General features: G+C 37.9%; 2 protein-coding genes across 13 annotated transcripts in view; both read right to left on the reverse strand.

Moving 5' to 3' along the window:
* camk2d2 (calcium/calmodulin-dependent protein kinase (CaM kinase) II delta 2) overlaps positions 1-14,381 on the reverse strand; it is a 39,985-nt gene extending 25,604 nt beyond the window's left edge. For 5 of the 12 annotated variants that reach the window (XM_088420461.1, XM_088420459.1, XM_088420460.1 and 2 more), the window contains exons 1-2: positions 13,941-14,380; positions 7,663-7,757 (exon numbers count right to left, since the gene is read on the reverse strand). In XM_088420461.1, the coding sequence (XP_088276587.1) occupies positions 7,663-7,757; positions 13,941-14,002 (157 nt within the window). In that variant the 5' untranslated portion in view covers positions 14,003-14,380. Of the gene's footprint in view, positions 1-7,662; positions 7,758-13,940 lie in introns of all 12 variants that reach the window. The other 7 variants (XM_088420468.1, XM_088420469.1, XM_088420466.1 and 4 more) reach the window with 3 other exon arrangements.
* A 2,144-nt stretch (positions 14,382-16,525) lies between these two features.
* cxcl8a (chemokine (C-X-C motif) ligand 8a) lies at positions 16,526-18,234 on the reverse strand. Its single transcript, XM_088420470.1, has 4 exons — positions 17,529-18,234; positions 17,269-17,401; positions 17,077-17,160; positions 16,526-16,919 (listed from the first exon to the last, which is right to left on the reverse strand). Exons 1-4 carry the CDS (start codon positions 17,590-17,592, stop codon positions 16,907-16,909), a joined length of 294 nt encoding a protein of 97 aa, XP_088276596.1. The 5' UTR covers positions 17,593-18,234; the 3' UTR covers positions 16,526-16,906.
* Between the last annotated feature and the right edge of the window lie 4,797 nt (positions 18,235-23,031).

The raw sequence follows: 23,031 nt of genomic DNA on the forward strand, positions 1-23,031 counted from the left end.
CAGGTGTAGCCATGTTTTGGCTTTGACATCATAATGGACCATTCATTCATCATTTTCCTTCTACGGCACCCGCTTTCAGTGAGGTGACAGTGCTATTCGCTGCATCGTCATATCTATGTCCTCAGTCTATTAATACTTGATCACTCTGGACTGTTGTGAATGCCACGACTCCTAAACACTCGCTGAGGGTGACCGGACTGAACATTTAAAAACTACGGAATCATGGAAGACAGAGGAAGAGAAATAAGAGAAGTGAGAATCGTATAGTGTGATTTATGAGTATGGTTTAATGAAACAGAAGAAAGACACAAATGTTTATGAGGGCTCGCAATTGGTCTCGATAGATTATGGTTTCCCGATTAGTATACCAACCTTGATGTCTGCTCTTTTCTGTTAAGATCTATTAGTCAATTTAATAAAATCTTGATGTTTATTCACAAAGACATACGTGTTATGAGACAAGATATGACAGGTATAAGGCAGTTAAAGCACAGGTAAAGAACTTTGGCTTTGTTTCAAGGCTCCTTCTACGGGCGTGAGGTGTAATGTACTTTTAAGCCACAGCAGTAAATACCAATGGTCAAGCCAGTAAATCACATGCTTAGGTATGTAGAGGCACTGCACACATCTATGCATGGTAACATTAGCACTGATGACAGGGCTTACCAAATTGAGATGTGTCCTGGCCTGTCCAATGGTCCAATATTGTATACCACCAAAATAAGGACTTGGCTTTTTTTTTTTTGTGAGCCAGTGGACCACCCAAAGAATTAAATACACTAGCTGGAATTCAGAAGTTCCAATGAAATTTAATGACAAATGTGTATCTTAGTTTTTTTGTTTTTCTGTTTTGTCTCGTTTGTTTCACCTGACCTGTGTCCTCTATGTGTTTGTGTCCTCTAATTTAGTGACTCTGAAACATTATGAGCACCCTTGGGGGTACGTGAAGGCATTTCAGGAGGTATTTGCGATTTTACGGGTGAATACCGGAGGTATAAGCAAATCTCATTTCATGGTTAGTAATGCTGTGACAAGTTTAAGAATGAATTAGTAACATGAGGCAGCTTATTGGATTGTATGCTTTTTTTGTTGAGCTATTTATGGATGCACATTGTCAATAGCAACGCAGTTTTCCGGTTTGAAATTAAACAGATGACTTAACATGATCTATCGTCTGATTGATTGATTTATTTATTGAACACATAAACATTAAACACACTGAACTCTGGTGTTGCGGAACAAAATACGGTATGCTTAGAGATGCCAATCAAAATCTAATTCTGGTTTAAAAAATTATACCATGAATATAAATGATACAGCACTCTTTTAAGCCTTTTTTTTTTTCTCAAAAATGCTTTGCGTTAGTTATGGGGTACTAGGCTGAAAGAAATATTTTACAGATGTACATCATTGAGAGAAGATTGAGAACCGTTACCCTTAGCTTCATCATTTGAGCTCTTTTATTTTGCTCTTTTCAGTTTTCTGTACAGTATGTCAGCTCCTTTGTTGAGCAATGTTCACATTAGTGGTTTTAATATGTCAATATGAAACATGCCACATTAACTGACACTCCATTAGACCCTGCATCTTAAAAGTACTTGCACGTACGTGCATTTGTTTGAATATTGCCTCTATCTTGTGAGTTTTTGACCAGACTATAAACCTAACATTCCTGGACTAAGAGTTGCTACTTTGTTTCAGGAAAAAACACTTGTGCGAAAAATGTTCAAAGATGGATGCTCCCCTTCAGTTTGTGATCCAGTCTCACAGTTGCACACTTGAAATCCAGCTGGCCGGACAAGTAAGAATTACAATGAAACAAATCAAATCCACCTGGTTTATTTCAAAAGAATTAAATCACTCAGTGTGTGTGTGCGTGCGTGTGCGTGCGTGTGTGCGTGTGCACGCGTGTGTTTATGCACATGTGCGAATGAGAGAGAGAGAGCGTGCGCGAGAGAGAGTGAGAGAGGAGAAAAATCAACATATATTTTTAGCTACCCAGTGAGTCATTTGAGCCCCGTCTCTTCCTACTTTCCCCCCACCCATCCCTTCTATCGCTCCTCTTCCTCTTCCTTCCTTCCTTTTTTTTTATTTCAGAGGCGCAGTCACAGATGAGAATAAACGATAAGACAGAGGAGAAGAAGAAACAGGAGGAGCGATCTTTACATGACGTCCACACTATTGAGGCTAGTCTATACATGTCATTGGCACTTCAGCTTGGATCAAAATAATAACGTTAGATGTCTACTAGAAACATTCACACGAGGCAGCAAGATTTGTTTATCTGTTGATGATTTTTTTCGATTAATTGATGAATCTGATTTAAAACATTTGTATGAACTTAATCACTGCCAGCCTACTAAAAAGGATCTTTGACATTGATTGTGGTGAAAGGCAGCGAACGAGTTAATAGTTTGTCCGCAAAATGGCAGAATCAGTCGAGGCAGTAGTGTTCATTTACTGCATTTTGTTCTTTTATATAAGCCAGTTATTTATAATGACCAATAGAATACAATAATTAAGTCATTCATTGCAAGCAGATTACAAATGGATCTTAGACTCCTATGGACAACCATTTACTCAAAAACATTCAATGTTTTTCAAACTGACAGTGCAGCAAATACACAAACATGATTTTCTTTTTTAAGGAGTCAGTTAATGGATTGACTGGTAAAATTGGCCAAAATACAGATTGCTGTATTTTAAAATGCCTGATTTTGATTCAACACAATGGTAAGTCATCTGCTTTTACATATAACAATTAGACATTCTGGAATATTTACTGTTGAGAGACTGATATTCTGAGGATGTGGATGATTTTATATTTCTCAACAAGTAATCGATTGTCAAAAATTACTATTGATAATTTGTGATGGCCGATTAGTTGTTGATTGCTTCAGCACTATCCACTATGAGTGAGAGTTATTTTCATAAATGTAATGGTTGTTGTTCTATTCAGTCTGATGTCAAGTCTCCCGTTTGAAATTGCGGCCTTGTCATTATCCGCATCTTTGCCACAATGCAACTTTTACATGTGAGTGAGGCAAATGTGAGCCATCTTTATTGCCTGAACAAACAGCTGAGACAATCTGAGAGGGTTACATAGCCAGGAAGTGAAGTCAGCACACAGACACACAAACAAGGACACTCATATGCGTCTGAACAAACATATAAACAGATGAGGCACTGCAAACAAACACACACACACTCAGACACAGGGGGCGAGCACCGCGCTCCCCATCACGAGCAAATAGGAAGTGACAAAAGCTGGCAGACAGGATCGCAGTGACACTGATGCATGCATAAGAGGAGAGCGCAGATATGCTGTGAGGAATATGGTGCGCACACACACATTGAATACTGTAGTGTGTAATGCTCACTTTCTCTCCTTGTGCTTCCTAGCCTTTGCTTCCCCTCCTGCATTGACTCATCTTCTGCTTTTAATGGAATGCTACATAATCTGGATTGACGATTGATGTATGCGTGTGTATGTAAAACCAGAAATACAATATACTGCACACAACATTCTTACTGAATTTCCTCAAACCAATCCCACATTAAACCCCTTTCAATTCTTTATATTAACACACAGACACACGGAAATGCTCCAGCAAGTGCACACACACACACGTAAATACGCTGAGGTAATGGGTCAGTGTAGATGGGGGGTAGGCAGCCGTGATCCTGCCCGAGAGAACAGAATCGGCCATGCAACTCTAGGGCTTATCGCGGAAAGAGGGTAAAACCATATCTGACACGCCAGCATGCCAGCGATGCGCAGGAAAAAAAAAAAAAACAAGCAATGGTGTGAGTATGTGTGTGTGAGGAGAATGCATATGTGGTGAGGTATCCCTTTGCAGTTATTTTTAAATCTTTCCCAGCATGCAAGTGGAGGATCACTGATCCCGCTGCAAAGGTGTCTATTACCAACAGCGCACTCCGGGATCACATGAGCGAGCGAAAGAGCAAATTGTTGTGGAACGAAAGAGGCGGAGTCAGCGAGGACGTTTGAAACATGGTGTGACAAGGGGATGAAGACAGGAATAGATGGTGACATGTTAGTCTCGGAAGAAATATGCAAATCGAAGGCGGACAGCAGGAACCATATTAAAAGGAACACAAGCACAATCTCAATGGCTGCGGAGTGGAAACATAAGAATAACAATAACATGAAAATGATTCAAATGCATGCCAAATGCATTTGACATCAAAAAGAAAATGAAAATGCCTAGATGGTTCAACTTTTTTTTCGCATGCAACGTAGTAAAAAAGGAACACCTAATGTCACTTCAACTGCATTACGCGCATTATAGAGAAAGGTAGGGTCAATCGAGATGATTTTTTCATTTTCAAGGTTAACAGCGTTCACATTAGGTGTAATTTCCATCCCATTTAGTGCGATTCATTTGTCACTGCCATACGTGGTTGTGTCATCACTTGAAAATGTTACATGAAATTATTACATCAAGAAGTGATCAAAACATTAACAAATAACATTTATATTATTTTTATTGACATAACACCATCACATGGCATTTTCCCATGCAAGGCATTTCCAAACTTCTCTACTAAAGCTAACACAGTATACTGCCAATCTCCTTCAGTGGGAGGAGCAAATTTACAAGTTAACCCAACAGAGGAGCGTTGCCACTTCTGTGTGCAATTTAATTTGCTTTAAATATATTGAATTTAAAGTAGAACTAGACTACTATAGAAAGAGATTTCACACTTGAAACTTAACTATGTGTCTTCTGGATAAGCAGTCCTAATAGTGGATTACATTTGACGGAGTACCGATCCCATGACGAAAACATTGTAAACAACATAGCCGTAGGTAAATCAGTATTTGTTTGCGCTGGAGGGTAACTTTGTGTTTTTTCCAATTTTATCATGTGCAATGTTATGTTTACATAAAGAACAGCCATTTGAGGAGAGAATCTACATCTTATTTGGTGACAGCTTTACTGGGACGCGCTAGCTAGCTAATCTGATCCAAACACGTTGGTAACGATGCACATCAATTATTAATCCCTGATTTTCATACACTTCAATTACATTTTTAACCTTTTGGCTGCTATGTTTTGAGAAATCTCAAAACCAATCCCCTTCCCTAAAAAAAATAGATAAATCAAAAATTGCTGTTGGCGCAAAACTCAATCCGCTCAGATGCAGACACTTTTTCTTGAGTGGGTTACATATGTAAGTATTGATCAAATTGATCTGAAGATGTCATCCACCCTAGAAAAAAATAATGAAAAGTGGATAGTTACCCAAGTCCAAAGGGGACAATATTTGGATGAATATAGCTCCAATTTTCCTGTTTTTTTAATCATTATTTTGTCTATATGCCCAAGGTGATTTCAATGACTATGTATTGTTTGTCTGTAAAGCTTGTGCACACATTTCATTCCCCGTGTGTGGACATGTCAGTTTGTGTTATTTAGATTAGTAAATTAGCTAATATTATTAATGAACCTCACATGAAGGTGGTTTGTCTCTGTTAATTACAAAGTCTAACTAATGAATAGAGAGGTATATGTAACATTGGTTTATATGATTGTGAATTCGAGATCACAGGTGTCAAACTCAAGGCTCGCCATATAATTTTATGTGGCCTGCAAAATGCTGATGTGACTTCAGGTTTCTGACTAAAATACCAAACTTGTAAGCATTTTTTTTAATTCCCAATTTCTCTTTTGAACATGTTTTGCAGGCCTCTAATTTCAAAACTGCATAAGTGTATGACGAACACACTTGAAACTTATTTGACTTCACTGACTTCCCTCTGATAGAAACTATGACTACAATGTGGCCCACGATAAAAATGAATTTGACACCACTGTTCTAGATGTATGGTGTAAGAGCTTTGCTGATACAGTGCGGCCCTTTATTTAGCAATTGTTTCCAGATTTTCACAGGTTGAGGTATGGTTCGGTCCACATCCCCCGTGAATAGTGGGTCTGTAAAATTTATGTACTGAATGCCCTTACTTGTAGAAAAAGACAGCCACAGTGGCCAATGCACTTTTCATCCATTTATTGCACACCGGGAGAATAGTAAAACACAGACAGAAAAGATATTAAGCTGTAGGCTCCAGCTCACGCCCAGAATCCACAACATTGTAAGACGTCCCACGAGGCCCTGCCTCCTCTATGTGAATATACAACTAGCTACTTACAGTTTTTACATATGTAATGTTTTCACAAGACCAGGCTCATGTTGTTGAGATTAGTTTGGAGTTATTAACGATAATACGACTATTCGACAGAGGTGTCCAATTAGGGATTTCTACAAAAACAACCTCCTTAAGGTCTTGACTTTCATTTTCCAGCAGCGAAAAGGTTTGAATTGTAATCAAAGTGTATGAAAATAATGGATTCATTTTCCACAGCACCCCCGATGTTCTCTCGCATCTTACCATTGTCCATGTAGGGGGTCAAACAAGTCCTCGTGCAATTCGAGTATCTCGGTTCAAAGAAATGCCGGAGGCAATTTTTTCTTGCCCCATATACCCATTTATTAGTGTACATTGTTAGTGTACACATAAGAAAAAATATGTCAAGCCAATCGCAACAACAATATATAACGCATCGCATGAGAGTAAAACACACTGGAAACAGGATGAGAATGCCAACTAAGCCACACAATACAGTGCAGTACCAAATTGAGTGGTAATCCCACAAATTGTTCTGGAGCTAAAACTAACAATTATTTTAATAATCAATTTTGTTTAATATTAAGTTGATAAATCGATAAATCATATTTTTTTAGTCGAAAACGGACCATTATTCTAAATTGACAGTGCAGAAAATATATGAATAAATACTGTTATGATTTCGCTGCTGCTTTGGTCCATGACATGTCAGAAAATATACCCAAATATTGATCAATGTTTTCTATAAAAATAAAAGCTAATATTTCATTTTGATTCAACCATCTTTTTAACTCATCGATTATAAAATATAAATGTTGATTCATTTTTTTCATGTCAAATTTTTCTACTTTTAAAACAAACTATTATTGAATCATTCCAATTGGCTGCCAATCAGTTGAGGGTGTCCCCTACCTACTGCCCATAGTCAGCTGGATTAGTACCAGCAGGTTAGGTGGCTCCAGAAAATGGATGGATGCATTATTGAAGCGTATCACGCCATATGTATTGCATGAGATGGATACACACACTCAATGTATATGAATGTGAGGCTGAGGTAGAGTGTCATTAGGTGGCAGGATGTACCTGGACATGCGTGCATGTATGCAAGGCTAAAAGTCTGCAGGCAACCAGGCCAGTGGCTACAATTACAGTGACGGATCTGAAAGAACTGGGTCGGCTTTGCGAGAGATCTGCCCCTGGGATGCCAAGACCAGCCAGAGCGCCGAATCGATTCAGAACACATGCACACACGCGCACAAGTCATAAACTGCCCCTTTCTGTGTGCGAGTCAAATAAAAAAAACATGACCAAGTGAAAAATCACAGTGATTCTGAGCTTCCTTCTTTTCTTTCTCTTCTCTTCCCTCTCTCTTCTCTCTCTGAGAGCCCAAAGCGCCATCATCCAGGGGCAGCAATATTCACACTTCATGCACGCCTAACTCGGCTGCACATGGGACGTGTTCTCTGCTCGAGTGCAACTGCACATGCTTGTTTGTGTCGGTGGCCTACCTCTGGCAGAGAGCTTCTTGGTGTTGATGATTTTGGCAGCATATTCTTGACCGGAGGAGATTTTCACGCACCTTCTGACCACAGAAAAGGCTCCCCTGGAAAAAAACAGTGTCAGAAATGGGTCATGGCAGTCATTTCTGTTTTATGAACAAGACACAATCAGAAAAATTCATTTTAATGGATGCAGTGTTAGTCACCAAAAGGAAATGACATAAGTCACGCTTTGTATTATCTTTGCTAACGCTGGTATTGTATCTGATAAGTACATAGATATCACACTCAAATTATGTACACCCACACAGTTTACAAGGTAAAAGCCACGTGACTGAAACGCGCTTTTCCACCTTACAAGGCCCTAAAGCACTTTAGAGTCAGCTACTCATTCAACAACTGGTGACGCAGCATTGGAAGCACCTGGGGATTCAGTATCTTGCTCAAGCATACTTCAAAATGGTCTCAATGGTCGGGGATCAAAGCCACAACATCTGGGAACTAGAAGTTCAATGTTTAATCAATCATTCTTTTTCATTTATCGATTAATCATTGAAATAGTAAAATTGTCCAAATGCTCAGAATTTCCGGCTTCGGGAAGTCAATATTCCCCCATTCATTTGGCAGACCATGAAAGGAGACCGATCATTCATCATCAGATGGATCATTGTAGTGAATCAAAATAAGATGTTTACAACTATCTGCCTTTTCTTTGGAAAACAATATATAACATTTTAGCTAGTGGTGTCAGCAGTTCCAGTTTAGACTACCACATAAATCCAAAGCTCCCAGCTGTGACTGCAGCCACAGCTAACGATAGCAACAAGGATTTGGGTATTAATTTCTAGTTACTGTCTTTGGTGGCCAAAGAAAACATCACCATTCCTCCTGATGACAAAGGTTGCTACCAGTACTTGAGACCAGTCTTATATACAGCAGAAAGGAAATGTTATAAATGCATCTATTAAAGTCTTTTAAAGAAAATTAATTTATGTGTTTTTATTCTGCTGTAAATCAACATTTTTTCTCTGAAAACTGCGATATTTTCTCCGAATTTTTTTCGCTTGAATAATTATATCACAATTAATTACGTATAGTAATTCATCTCTTTTTTTAAAATCTCTTGACAGCAAAATCTCTTTAGCCCGCTTGTGACATGTTAGAGAACAAACCAATATTAAAATAATTATAAAAAATGTTAGTTTTTATTTTCTGCATTGTCAATTTGAGAACTGTCAATGCATATTTTAACAAAGGGAGAAACGTTTTAATTGGAAATTAAAACGTTTTATAAATCAAGTGAGTAACAAAATACTTGCCAATCAAATCAAATCAAAATCAATAGTTCCAGTCCATAATTTGAACAATACTGTATATGTATTTCTGTGATTAGCTGGCAGATGTGCAGAAATAAACTGTTTCATTATGTACTATTATGTAATAGTATGTATGCTATGTGTTTCTAAGAATACGGACACTATTTTGCAGGAGGTGAACAAAAACCTACTTGAAAATACACTTCAGTACTACACTCTGAAAACCAAATCAATCATTTTGCATTTTGCATTTCTCACTGGCTTTGAAAATAATTATTTTTACTAGCTTTTCTATTTTCACTAACTTTTCCATTGGCGCCCATCGCCGATTGTTGCTTTTGTCGGCTATTATGTCCTTTGTAATCTGATGAAATTCTGACATAGTGTGATTCACGATAGTGCCAAAATTATTGCATAAATGGACAGTAGCTCTTCTAATCCAGCAAGGAAAAAAATGGGGAATGTAATTCAAGGTTTAATGGCATCAGGAGAGATGGGTAGTTAGCTGCAGTTTTAGGTTAAGCCTGATTTAGTGAGCCTGTCAAAGTTTATGAAGCAGCTCTCAGATGCCACAGGGGAGTCACCTCTGAGTTGGCGGAGTTAAAAATAAATAATTTACAGTCGCATTTCAGCATCGCAAAAGGTGTGCTTTGCAGACACTGCAGTCCGTTTTGTTTCAGGTACACAATGTCCCAACGGGCGTAAAAATTGCACCATTAGACCAGGCAACGGGGCTTGGTAAATTATTGCGATGCGTGCGTGTGCTGTTGTGCTGAGTGGGACACATGTGTGAAGACCCCCAAAAAGTAGGTCAGCTATATTTGAGGGAGCTGCATCTCTAAATGCAGCCTTGGACAGGCCTGCCTGCCTCAGCTCCTCTCGGCACTACACACACAAAGCATTTTGCTATTCATTCTCCGTCTCGGTCTGTGCACTTTCCCCTTCCGATCCAATTTTTCCTCCCCTGCAGCGCAAGACTTTTTCTAACCTGTGACCATTTAATGTAGGCACTGTATCAGAAAGGGCTATTAGAAACCCAAGGATAAGGGCAATTGGGGACCTTCTAATAGCCTATATGTCAGGCAAAACCTGGTCAGACCAGGTCCGATTGTACAACTGAATTATGTGCATTAAAACTACTGTGTAATCAGTTAAAAGCAGAGATGCGTAGCTTGTTATATTGCATTCTGCGAAGTGAGCAGCTTGTCACTAAAGCTTACCCCCATTTTATCAGGGATTTGGTGAAGAAATGTTGAAAGCGTAACATGTTACATAACGCCTGTACTTGTCTACCCATGGATTCGGTGTGAAGTGCGGTGTCAAGTGCATCTGCGTGTCGTTGAACTTGGCTTGACAGCAAATGGTTTGTTTTAGGAAGTCAACAGGGGGAAAGCTATTGAGACAAAGACATACAATGAAGGGATTGGATATTTCAGTGGGTGGATATGATAGACAGATGTCATCAAAATATGTCAAATGGTCCAAAATGGCTGGAAATGTACGGGACTGGGACTACGGGACTACAAAGAAGACGCTAAATAACACATGGGCGAAAATGCATTAGCTGTAGTAGGCTTTTATTTTTAAGTATATTTTCCTCATGGAACATTAAGAATCAATTATCTTAATAGAAAGGAAAGAAGTTGTTTTGAACTTTTTCAATGCCATTGTCAAATTGAGCAGAATAATGCTACATGTGTGTTTCTCAGTTCAAGTTGATGATATTTGTTCTTCAAAAGATCTCTTACTACTGCGAGTAAATTAAGAGCACATTTGATGCTCACATTACATTTTTACTGGTTACATTATGTTTGACTAATGACATAACACTTGATTATTTTGGATTATTTTTATGTTTGCATAAATGATTACTTTCATCTGTCACATTTATTCTATTTTAAATACAGTATGTTTGGTTATATTCCAATAGTTTACTCTCACCTACTTCATGAAAGTATTCAGTAATGTTAAATAAGAAGAATAGTAGTGCCTTATTTTGAAGCTCTGACCTTTGAAGAGTTCCACCAAATGGTGTTGTTTTTGCCAAAATTATATATGTTTTTGCGGATAATTGAGGTAAAACAGGAAGTGTTGTTGGGGACTGCTGTTGTTTGGTCCTGTTTACAGGCAAAGGGGCACGGGCATGAAAGTTGACGTGACGCAGTGGACTTTCTTTGGATGATGGAAACAAGCCAGCCTACATCACATCATTTTCCTTCGGCTCTCAACATTACTAAAAGACAAAATGTCATTAGATAAACTGTGACTATTTAATCTTGGGCTGATTATCTCGAAGTGTTGTTTCTGTCTGACTTGTTCGTGAGCCAGAACTTTGCTTTGAGAAAAGACACAGATATTTGTCAGTGCATTCTTATTGCACTCCAAACAATAAAAATCAGCCCAAAATTGTAACCTTAAGTGATTGTTTTTATGGATTTTTTTTATTACTTGTTTAAATAATAACCTTTTAAGTAGAGATTAAATGTACATGAAGATTAAATAATTAAGTTTGGTACTAGCGGAGCGGAATCTACCCCACCTAAATTTCAACAGTACATAAAAGCACCGCAGGGGGTACAAAAGATTTTAACAGGGTTTATGCAGGTATCAGCAAATCAAATAGCATGCTTTTTCTGCCATAACAGGTACAGTATGGCTTTCTTTTCAAATTAAGAGCAAATTAACTGAAACATGAGGCAACTTATTGTTGAATTAGGTTATAGTGACTTATTTGGAAAAACATTGTATGCTTTTATTTTCTTAGATTTATACAGATGCATATTGTCATTAGTGATGCAATTTTCCAGATGATGAGCCAGAAACAAACATGTAATATGATCTGTTTTTCCAGAGTTGCTCAATATAAAATATGCCTAGAGACAAATACCAATATAATTGGAACGTTTAAAGAAACAGAGATGGGTAGCAAAGCAGTTTGCTTTAACTTTTTCCATCCAAAAATATTTTGAGCTGATTCTGGGGTACTTGGCTGAAAAAAAAATTACAGGGGGTCCATCATTGAAAAATAGTGAGATGTGATTTTAAGGTGTTGTTAATTACTTATAAAATTTTACACGGTTTAGCTCCTTCCTATCTCGTCGACTTAGTATCACCTTATGTTCCGTCCCGACAACTTCGATCACAAAATGCCGGTTTGCTATCGACCCCACGGGCTAAAAAGAAGTCTGCGGGATCAAGGGCATTTTCCATTCGCGCGCCAGTACTATGGAATGCCCTACCTATGGAAGTTCGCGCAGCCACCTCGGTAGAAATCTTTAAATCCCGACTAAAAACACATCTATACTCAAAAGCATTTAGTTAAATTAGCCTGTCTGCAGCCTTCTTCTTTTTTCCTGCCCCCCTCTTCCGGCCGGGAGAGGGGGCTAGCTAGATGGTGAGGGTTGACTTGACCGCCTCCATTGGGTCCTGCGCTGGTCGACCATCACGGGTTAGGAGTCTAGCCGTCTGCGGTCCACCTGGCTGGAATTGCGGGATGGTTCCTGCCCAATGGCTTTGCCTGCTGTCAAGACATCACTGCACTATATAGCACAATATGTTTTCTGTAATTTATATTGTTTCTGTGTTCGGAACATGCAGCATCCACTTCAACCTGTGGGCCTGGAAGGGGGCTCCTCCCACCTGTGGTCCCTTCTGGAGGTTTCTGATTTTCCCCAAATTGGGGTTTTTGAGTTTTTCCTTCCCCTTCTGGGAGCTTTGACAGGGGATGCTGTTGTGTACCTTACATTGAAAAGATGTCTCTGTATGACCTCTTTTCATTCTGTGAAGCCCTTTGAGACTTCGGTGATTTAGGGCTATATAAATAAAATTTGATTGATTGATTGATTGAAAAATAGAATCACTGTTAGTTTTTCTTGTCGCTATGTATTGCTTGCATACAGTAGACTGAGGAAATTAGATCATTTTCCACAGCGCACCTGCTGCTCTCTCAAGGCACCTTTATGTGTTGTGACACAGTGGTTGGAAAGCAATAGACGGCATATTTTCCAAATTCTGGATATTTTGCCACTATGGGAATGAATTTCCATGGTGAACTCAGGCTGAGTGGTGGTTTTGCAGTAAAATGCATTTGAAATGTTTGCTTTTTTCGGCATTTGAGAATGTTAATGGAATGAGTAGTGAGGAGTGAAAGTGGAGGCAATGCAGGAATGGGATCTGGGGATCACATTAAAAGGTCTAAAAGTAATCACTTGTCACACGAGATCTTTTGGAGCTGGTTGGACTTCGTTTTCATAAGAACATGAATATGATTTCAGGCTTCAGGATGGGGAAGGGAGATTGATCCATCTCTCTTTGCACACACTAAGTTAAGGGGTGCTGGGCAGGTCAGCCAGACAGTGAATGACCACACATGCACATGGAGGGATTTGCTGTTGTGCTCAAAATAATAATTCCATTCTCTCTTTGAGAGTAGATGGGTTGACCTGGGTATTACTAGTGTATATTTATGTCATTGGGTTAGGGTTAGTGTGACACCGATTCTAACAATTCTACAAATGACGACTTGAGTCGGAATATGGGGGATGTAAATTGGGGGCGGCATAACAAACGTCAAAAAAGACAACTCCACTGTACATGAAGAGTCGGTGACGTCACGCGGTTTAAGCAAACGACGTCAACTGGCCTTGGTATAAAATGTGGGATTAAATCGAATGGGATGCGACTGAACATCCCTGCATTAAACATGGCAACGCACAGCCCCCCACCCCAGCCCCTACAACACATGCACACACACACTCATACGCGTTCATGTCCATCATGTTCCATGCGCGAACACACAGCCTTTCACGCACGCGCTTTGGGGAAGGGGGTGGGGGCCGAGGAATCTGTGTCCTCAAACCAAGGCGGCCTATTGCGTAACACGCTGACATTTTAATACAGCAATGACGTAACATGATGGTGATGGTGGTGGTGGTGATGATGATGATGATGATAATAATAGTGATTGCTTACTTCCCCAGCTCCTCAAACAGCTGATATTCGTCGGTAAATCTTGTGCAGATCGTTAACGCCATGCTTGAAGTGGCGCCCAGGGGTGTGTACTCGCTCTCTGTCAAACCCACCACACACAATCGTCCGGTTTTGCCGTCGAAGCTGCCAGTGAGCCTTTCATGCACACACGGCGCTCATCTGCAGGAGGTCTGATGATGAAGAGGAGGAGGAGGAGGAGGAGGAATAGGAGGAGGAGGAGTGAGTAGTGAGGAGGATGGTTGGTTGCAGCAAAAAATAAAAAATAAAAGCGCTCCACTTAGGACGAGTGCACTTCCTGCGATATGAGTAGAACCCGTGGTGTTATTCGTCGTCGTGTTGCGGACGCAGCATGTTTTGGCGCATTTCGGTGTCAGCGTGTGTGCTCCTAGGCTGGTCTCTGCGCTCAACACAGAGCCGCACTAGCGCACCTACCCCTGGCAGTGCGCTCAGTCCCGCCCCCTCGGCCGCTGCACACTGGCCACACACAAATAATCTTTACAGCCCAGACGCCTGTGAATTAGATGCCGCATGCATGTTATCTAGGTCATTTAAAAAAATATGCGCTACCGACAAATCTTCATTCATTACACCACGAAATGGGAACTAGATAACCGTAGATAGAATTCATTAGAAATGCTGAAAGATGCTGTTTCAGAGCTGAAATGTCACAAATAAATCGATTGAAGACTAAAGCAGACGGGTATCGGATCACTATTTATTGTACGAGGCGTCCCCAGATACTGTACTTTACAATTACGCTCCCTGGTGGCCACGCGTAACATCGTCAATAGGGCTGAAATCAAAGCTGTATGACTGCTATCATCTTTCAAAACGCAGTAGCATAATTGCATAATTGGGCTTCTTGATTAGCTTTGGATACGATAAGCTATTACCTGAGCTGGAAACTACCAATTACTGTTATTCGTAGGGGGTTATAGACCATGTCCTGCCCCCACACAGACACACACACGCGCGCGCAATATATATATATATATATATATATATATATATATATATATATATATATATATATATATATATATATATATATATATATATATATATATATATATATATATATATATATATATATATATATATATATATATATATATATATATATATATATATATATATATATAGAGAGAGAGAGAGAGAGAGAGATATATATATATATATATATATATATATATATATATATATATATATATATATATATATATATATATATATATATATATATATATATATATATATATATATATATATATATATATATATATATATATATATATATATATATATATAGTATACATGGGTATAGGAACAGTTTAAACAATGAAGTACAGTTTAATCTGGTTTCATTTTGCTTGACCCCTAACAAATAAATCTCATATTTTTAAAAAAATAATCTAAAAATGACAATAATTCATATTAATATCGCATCCGGTAAATATGAACTAAGCATCAAAAGCCACTGGAAAAAAGGACCCTGACTTCACCGAACAACGAGTTTGACGTCGAACCCCCCGCCCCCAGACTGCGAATGGCTGAACAAAATTTACTATTTTATGAGCGCATGCTCCTCATTTATTATTACATTTATTTATTCCAAAAAACTTCACCGTGATTTGTACTTTATGAAGATATGGCATTATTTCCTCGCTTGATCTTAGTCAGTGAAATGTGCGAAATGCTTTGAGAAAAACTCTTCCTTTATTAATATAAATAAAGGAAATTGTGTGAAAGATGAAAACGGATTGCGTGAGGTCAAAAGTATGTCGTGATGAATCAAAACAAATCACTCGTGGAATCAGGTATCTTTGTTGTTTATACGTGCGATTCAAAGGTTTGAGGTCGGATTTAGGACAATTCTGATTTCCCACCTTCATTGCGTGCAGCATTAGAAACGGGATGACACGAGCACTTTGATTGGACGCTCATTTGGCACTGATCAAGAATAAGTCAGCGATTGTTCTTTGATGTTTGTAGAAGTGTTTCATGATTGTGCTGTAATTTAACGAGGAAATTAAAATGAGGTATTAGAGCATAACAGTGGTTGAAGATTATATTAATAAATGCAAGATTGTTTCTATTCAAAGTAGCAATTGACAACAATGTAACCATTTTGTTTCGGCATTATGCCAGCTGGAACTCGAACGTCGGCATAATTGCTGTTTTACAGCCATGCAGCTTGATGAGTCACAAAAGGAAGAAAGTCATATTATTTATATTGTACATGCATAGGAGAAACATAAACGGTGATTTTTTTTCTTTACTTTGCATGTATCCATAAGGTGGATTTCATTAGATATACTGTATATTAATTTTGCTTTACACAAGCATCATAAATCATTTAACAGTGTTGTAGTGGTGTCAGCTGTTGAGGTTTTCACATAGAATGTATTGACTATTAGTGGGGGCAGAATTGGATATTTATTGATTGTGTGGCTGGTCCCTATGTTGTGTAGTCAGCAATGGATGTTATCAGATGGATTCAAGTCTGATTTTATACCTTTTCATCTTTTCTAAGTGGAACAATAACATAAAAAGGGAGAAGTGGCAGATTGACTTCATTTTGTTTTTATTCATCAACAGTGTGTAGGAAAAAATACAAAAACTGCATTAATCAAATAGATAAAAATGTCATAAATATATTAAATATGTGTAACATAAGTTAAAGTAATAATAATAGTAACAATTCATGGCAGCCGTTTTAAGAGAAGAAGCTGCAAACGCAGACATGAGTGTCCAAACACATGCTTACTTGAAAATAAATAACATGTTTGATACAAACATAATTGGTCAGTTGATAGCTTCAACAGTTCGCGTAAGCCGTTCTCCTCTGTTTACAAATGTGAGTCCTTGATCAACGCAATACTTTTTGGTACTTATTCCAAGTCTTGATAAAACTTGCTTGTGGGGCATCCATCCCTTTACGTGGCTGTTCAGCGCCTGTTGCTGTTGGAAAAAGAAAAGGATATGCTTTAACTTTTGATTCCATTTTAGCTAACTCAACAGTTTATTTGTAAATACTGCAATTTTGTTGATGTTGGATCTCATCAGATTATACATATGAATATTCATGGTCAAAGTAGTTTAATAGACTTGTACTTACTTCATGATCCTCTCAATGACTCTCTTCACCCAGGGTGCATCAGGATCAAGGCACACCTCCTGGCCAGTCTTTTTAAGCGTAGCACTGCAGATCAAGAAACAGAGGTGCCTTCAGAACATGCACATTTTGCCGGACGGCGTTCCAGCTTTGAAATGCCACATTAGCGTCCGCACTGGGAAAAAAAGGTCTTACATGATCTCGGTCTCCTCGCAGTGAGAGTTAGCAGGGATCAGCTCCACTTTTTCGATGTGGCGGCCGATGGGTCTGCTCTCCGTCTGGATGCAGCGGCAGTGCAGCTCGACTCCCAAACTTCTCAGTGTCATTCCTGCGAGGAAACGTTTAAATGCAACAGTTGAGATGCTGATCCGGGACCAGTATGCGTGTGTGACAAGTCAAAATATGCAACGACAATAATTGCGCAGCTAAATGATACAACAACACAGTAAACTTACCTTCACTGATAGCCACAGACGCCAAGAGGACCACCAATGCACTGAGGATCACTTTGCTCATCATTTTATTGTTCTCAAATTGTAAAATAGCTCAAACTTGTAAGTAAAGAATTTGCCGTTCAAAAATCAGGTGGAAGAAGTCACAGTGCAGTTTGTTGATTTGTCGTCTTTCCTTTTCTCCTCTTTCCAGAGTTGCTTTGAGCTCTGCTGTTCGAATGTAGTGCTGAAGAGGAGAGTTCCTCCTTTTATAGAGCCTCGCGTGAGTCACCTGACATCCAGATGTTGCGCAAAATGGGATTGTTGGCTGCTGAGTGGGAATTTACACCGTGCGGAGCAAGTAAGGTAATCTGATTGGCAGGTGAAATGTATGAGCCACATTTATGGATCAGTATTTGTCACTGATACAAAAAAATGTATCATTTGATCTGATTGGAATCTTTGGCATGTTTTACAACTTTTCAGTAGGTGTTGCTCAGACCCAGGTCAGATACAAGTTGATCAATTGATAACTGATTCACAGGTGACAAAGGTGTGTTAGATATGAGAAGACATGTGATCATCAGGTAAAGTCGGCCATTATAACCAATGTGTGTGCTAAAAGGTACACATTAGACTCATGTGAATATACTTTTGAAACAAAAATCAAGGAAAAATTCTCCCTTTGCTTAAAACTTTAAAAAAGTAAAGACACAAAAGTTTGACTTTTACACTAATGTTACAATTCATCTGATTACTTGCAGACACTTTAGAACCTCTGTCATTTGATCCCCTTGTAACTTTACCAACCTTTTGTTACCCTTGTCCTATTTTTCTGGAACCAGGCAGCAAATCCAATATTATAGTGTCTTCACAAAAACACTACAACATGTGACTGTATTAAATGACTTTAATCATTTGACACTCTCCTTTGACCGACACAAAACCATAAGGAACCATTATTCTACAGGTATTTCACAGGTATTTCAATGCTCATCTAGATTATCTCATTCAACCCAACCCAATGAGATATACATATACAGTATATATATATATATATATATATATATATATATATATATATATATATATATATATATATATATATATATATATATATATATATATATATATCCTTTTCTTTTTCAAATATATATATTCGAACATGCCTTGAAATCATGTGCAGTTCAGAATATGAAAAACAATTTAAAAATCACTTTTTGAAATACAGTATGCAGTAGATTTTTACCCTCCCAAAGGAAAACAAAGTTCTTATCTTCTTTTATGTCACTTTAGAAGCTTTATCGTATTTTCATAGAAACAGTGTTGTGATTCTCGTAGGTGATCAGGGATATTTTGTCAAGCACCTTACACTTATAATTTCAGATTTTTCCTGTAAATGTATTTTAAAATCCGGTAAACATTCATGTAAGATTGCGCTCAATCTTTGATGTTAAAATTGAGTGAAATTGAATCATGAAGCATGCACAAAAATTATATGTTATTGGAGACAAAAGTTATTATATTTTTAGGAAGTGACAAAAGTACACTTGTACATTAAATGTTTGTGAACAGGTTAAAAAAAATCTTTCATTGCAATATAATGTTTGTTTTCAATATGCAAATGTACTTTTTATGCTGCTGACTCTTCTGTGACGTCAAATTTAGTACAGTTTATGAGGTATGGAAACAAAAAAAGAAAGATTTTTTTAGGCACCAACATATTAAAAAAAATTACAGTGAAATTCAAGATAGAGAAAATATTTGGACTGAAGACAAGAAATGTTGCTAACCAAGCTTAATCACAATGAAAATGATAAATATGAATGCTTTGATTTTCATTTCAATGAATTATCTGCACATTTGCTGAAAAGTGCACAGAAATATGATTACATCATAAGACATGTGATGAGTGATGATTTCTGTGCGAACATAAAAAAGTAAAAGTTTCCTCTAAAGTACGGCCAAAGTGGGGATAGAAATTACCTGCACATGACAAAGTACTTGTCAAGCGAGGACTGACGCAAACTCGGCAAGCTGAGACGCATCAACTCAGTCATAAAACTTATCAGTCATGCTCCAACAGGAAGTATTGCGCAATTCCTGCACTGGTGGCGCGTTCACACTTAATATTGGCAAGACAAAAAAAAACACAAAAGATGATGTTAAAAAAGGAAGAGAAATTCTTGTATTTCCTCATTATTGCATGAAAAAAAAAGGCAAAAAAGGAAGTTCTTGTGAATGTCTCATGAGTAGGGGATTAACTTCATTTGGACATTTATAATTTCACTGTTCCGGATATGTCGAATGTTTTTCTTCGAGCAATGTTGTCCTATAATAACCCATATGACACTCTTCTCTCATTCCTTATAGTGCGGTGGACATAACATTTATTGATCAGGATCCTTTATATAAGTTATATTGGTGGTTTTGAACCAACATTAAGTAGAACCAGCATTTAAGGTAAATTTCATTTCAACAACTCATGCTCATACGATTGCGACATTCCACTAAGGAACATCATTGACACCAAAACTTCCTGTTGACCTCAGCCCAAACGTTCCCATTACACCAGAAAGGCAGTTCAAGATGATAAGTATGTGAGACTCACGGACCCTTCGTCCAATAAACATGGTTCGTCCTATATAAACACTTTACAATTCAACCAAATTACGGGAAAAAGGACACTGTTTGTCTCATTATTATACATCCAGAGAAATGCATTGCCCTTTCAGTTTGAAACTATGAGGCTTCAATTGATTCTTTAATATCAGGACTGTATATGGAATTTCAAGTATGATGGCTAGAGGAGCTTTCGACCTTCAGACTCAGGATGGCCATAATCATTAATAATTAAACATTAAAACGATAGATTATCGTATATTTCGGGCTATAAGACACTACTTTTTCTCTCATGTTTTGAACCTTGCGGCTTATTGTCTGGTGCAGCTTATTAGATGGGTTGTTTTTTTTTTTTTTCTAGCCACCTTAGAGCAATTTTTTTTAGTTAACAAAGGAGACAAAAGAAGACGAGATCAAAGAATTGAGTTTCAACTGCTTTTTTACTCAACATTAGGCAGCACTATCCAATGGTAAACACAATCTGGCATGTTGTTGTTATGTTGGGGCAGTATTCTAACGACCCGATTGTGTTGAGTTTACTATTTGTAAATGTTCAGGCATGCTTAATCTGTGTTGAATGCAGAATGTTGCTGTAACCAAGCAGCTTACAAAAAAAAGTTTTGAATAAAAACAAAAAAATATTTAAACTTCCATGTACCATCTTTCTGCATATATATCTGATGTTAAAAACTGCAGCTTGGCGTCCGGTGCAGCTAATATGTGGCAAAAATCAAATCTCTGTTCAAGTTTTGTTGGTGTGGCTTGCAGTATTAGAAAAATATGATACTTATCTAGCTATTTTTAGCATTTGAAAGTGAATATTTTATCTGTAGTTGATGTGTGATGAAGTATGCAGTATATTTTAATATAAAATCGCTTAGCTTTTATTTACTTTCTAATAATTATGAAGGAAGCTACATTTGTTGAATTAGTGTGATTTGCTCAAGCCGGGGGGTTTTAAGTCTTCAAAGGGGAGAGAGACCAAGGGTAGATCTGCAGTTTAATTTAAAACTGTGGACTCTCTTGATGTCAAACCGAAAGTCATCACTGGAAAAAGAGGTCTTTTACAAATATTTTTTATCCCTTATACGTCTATTAAAATGTATCTATTTCATTATATAGGCAATGAGTATGCAGGCCAATCTCCATAAGAAGACAAGTACAAGAGTAATCAAAGTGGGCTTGTTCATTTTTCGGGACATTTCTAAAAGCCCCTGTCCCACGAGGGTTGAGCGTTGGTTAGTGTCCGCAAAGGTAGCAGCTCTTTTAATCTCCTCAGATTTTGTTCAAGACTGCCAGAGGTCACGAGATGTTTGTTGTGAACATGTTTCAAATTTTCTTGCAAACAAGAGCAACATCTGGTGATCTCTATCATCATTTAGGTGATTTATGGGGACCTCTGGCAACCTTGAACCTTCACAGACACTCGCCATCATTTGCCCCTCAGTCTTCACTTTAGATACCAGCATGTGATTACAATAAAATATTTTTCATTTCCATCACCAATCTGCTTTGCCCGGTGGCAGCTCTGGAGCATTTTTGGGAAAATCTCACTTCAAGGAGAAAAATACACTACAATAAATACATGATTGTTCATGTACAATTAATATCTTTAAAAACACATATTTCCCCTTGCTGCCAACTGAAAAGGACATCATATGTACTCACAGCTAAGGTAAAGATCAATTAGGGCTCACTTGTTTCCTGGTTTGGCCATGTGATGCTTGCAAACTGAGCCGTGATAATAGGTAGTGTTTTTTGTATGTTTACAATGCTTTCAAATTTCCCTATTATCATAGCAAATTTGGGTTGCCAAGTTAAAAACTGCCTAGGTCAGGACACAAAAAAAGATCCCAATACAGCACAGGTACTAAAGACACATGATTATGCTCACCGAAAACATAAAATAATCCAGTTTAAAATTGCTCTACCAGCTCTGTGTAACCGTGTTGACCTCTACTTCTGGCATGTGTGAACAAGTCCGGACTGAAGATGAAGTTTTAAAGTTGATGAATCTCCTGCAGGCAGAATATACAATTTCTCTGTTAGATACAGAGTTGGGGTTTCGGCTGCATGTTGGTTGCGATCAAGAAGCAAAACGTTTTGTTATGATTGTCAACACTGTGTGAAAATTTCACTTGAAAAACAATTAGCATTTTCTGCAAAGTAGTCTTCAGGTATTTCTACATGCAGTTACCGGTATTGTGTATTGTCTAGGACAGTGACACAACCTTCAATCAGATAGTGGCTAACCTATTCCATGGAACCACTTTGTGAGGGCTATTGCATCATCAATCACAACAATTGCAACATACTGGATGATTAGTGTGTGTGCACTATTCATTTTGAGCCTTTTACTTGAATTATTCTAAGGTTGAACAATATAAATATTTACTTTCTGGTCTTGAACAATGTTTTGCCTATGTAAAAGAAGGTCTTGAGTGCATCACATTTTGCAACACACACAGCTATAGCACCCAAGTCCCAACTGGACACATTTCTTTTGTTGTCTTGGCCTTGACTTCTTGGCATTTGACTCGGACCTGGCTTGGACTCAGCTATTGGACTGACAAAATATTTTTAAACTGGTTCACCGGTGTTTTTATTTGTGAAAATGAACTTCCTCCTTCAAAAGAAACTCAAATTTATGTCATATTATATAAAAGTATAAAACTGTCATATGTCATACTATATGATTCATATATCTGACAGGTTTACTGTCTAAATTTTCGGTGACACATTGTCAGAACATTAAATGAACTCAACATCACATACTGTTTTCCTAGTTTTGAGTTTCTGAGTATATCTCAGTTATCAAAATGAGTTTTATGAGTTAAGTACGCGAGTCTAGTTTTCTCAGGTGTGGTTATGTTGCATGTAAAAACGTTTTACTTCTCCACTTACT

The sequence above is a fragment of the Hippichthys cyanospilos genome, chromosome 7 (genome assembly GCF_059441005.1).
Source record: "Hippichthys cyanospilos isolate Australia breed blue-spotted pipefish chromosome 7, RoL_Hcya_1.0, whole genome shotgun sequence".
Taxonomy (NCBI): Eukaryota; Metazoa; Chordata; class Actinopteri; order Syngnathiformes; family Syngnathidae; genus Hippichthys; species Hippichthys cyanospilos.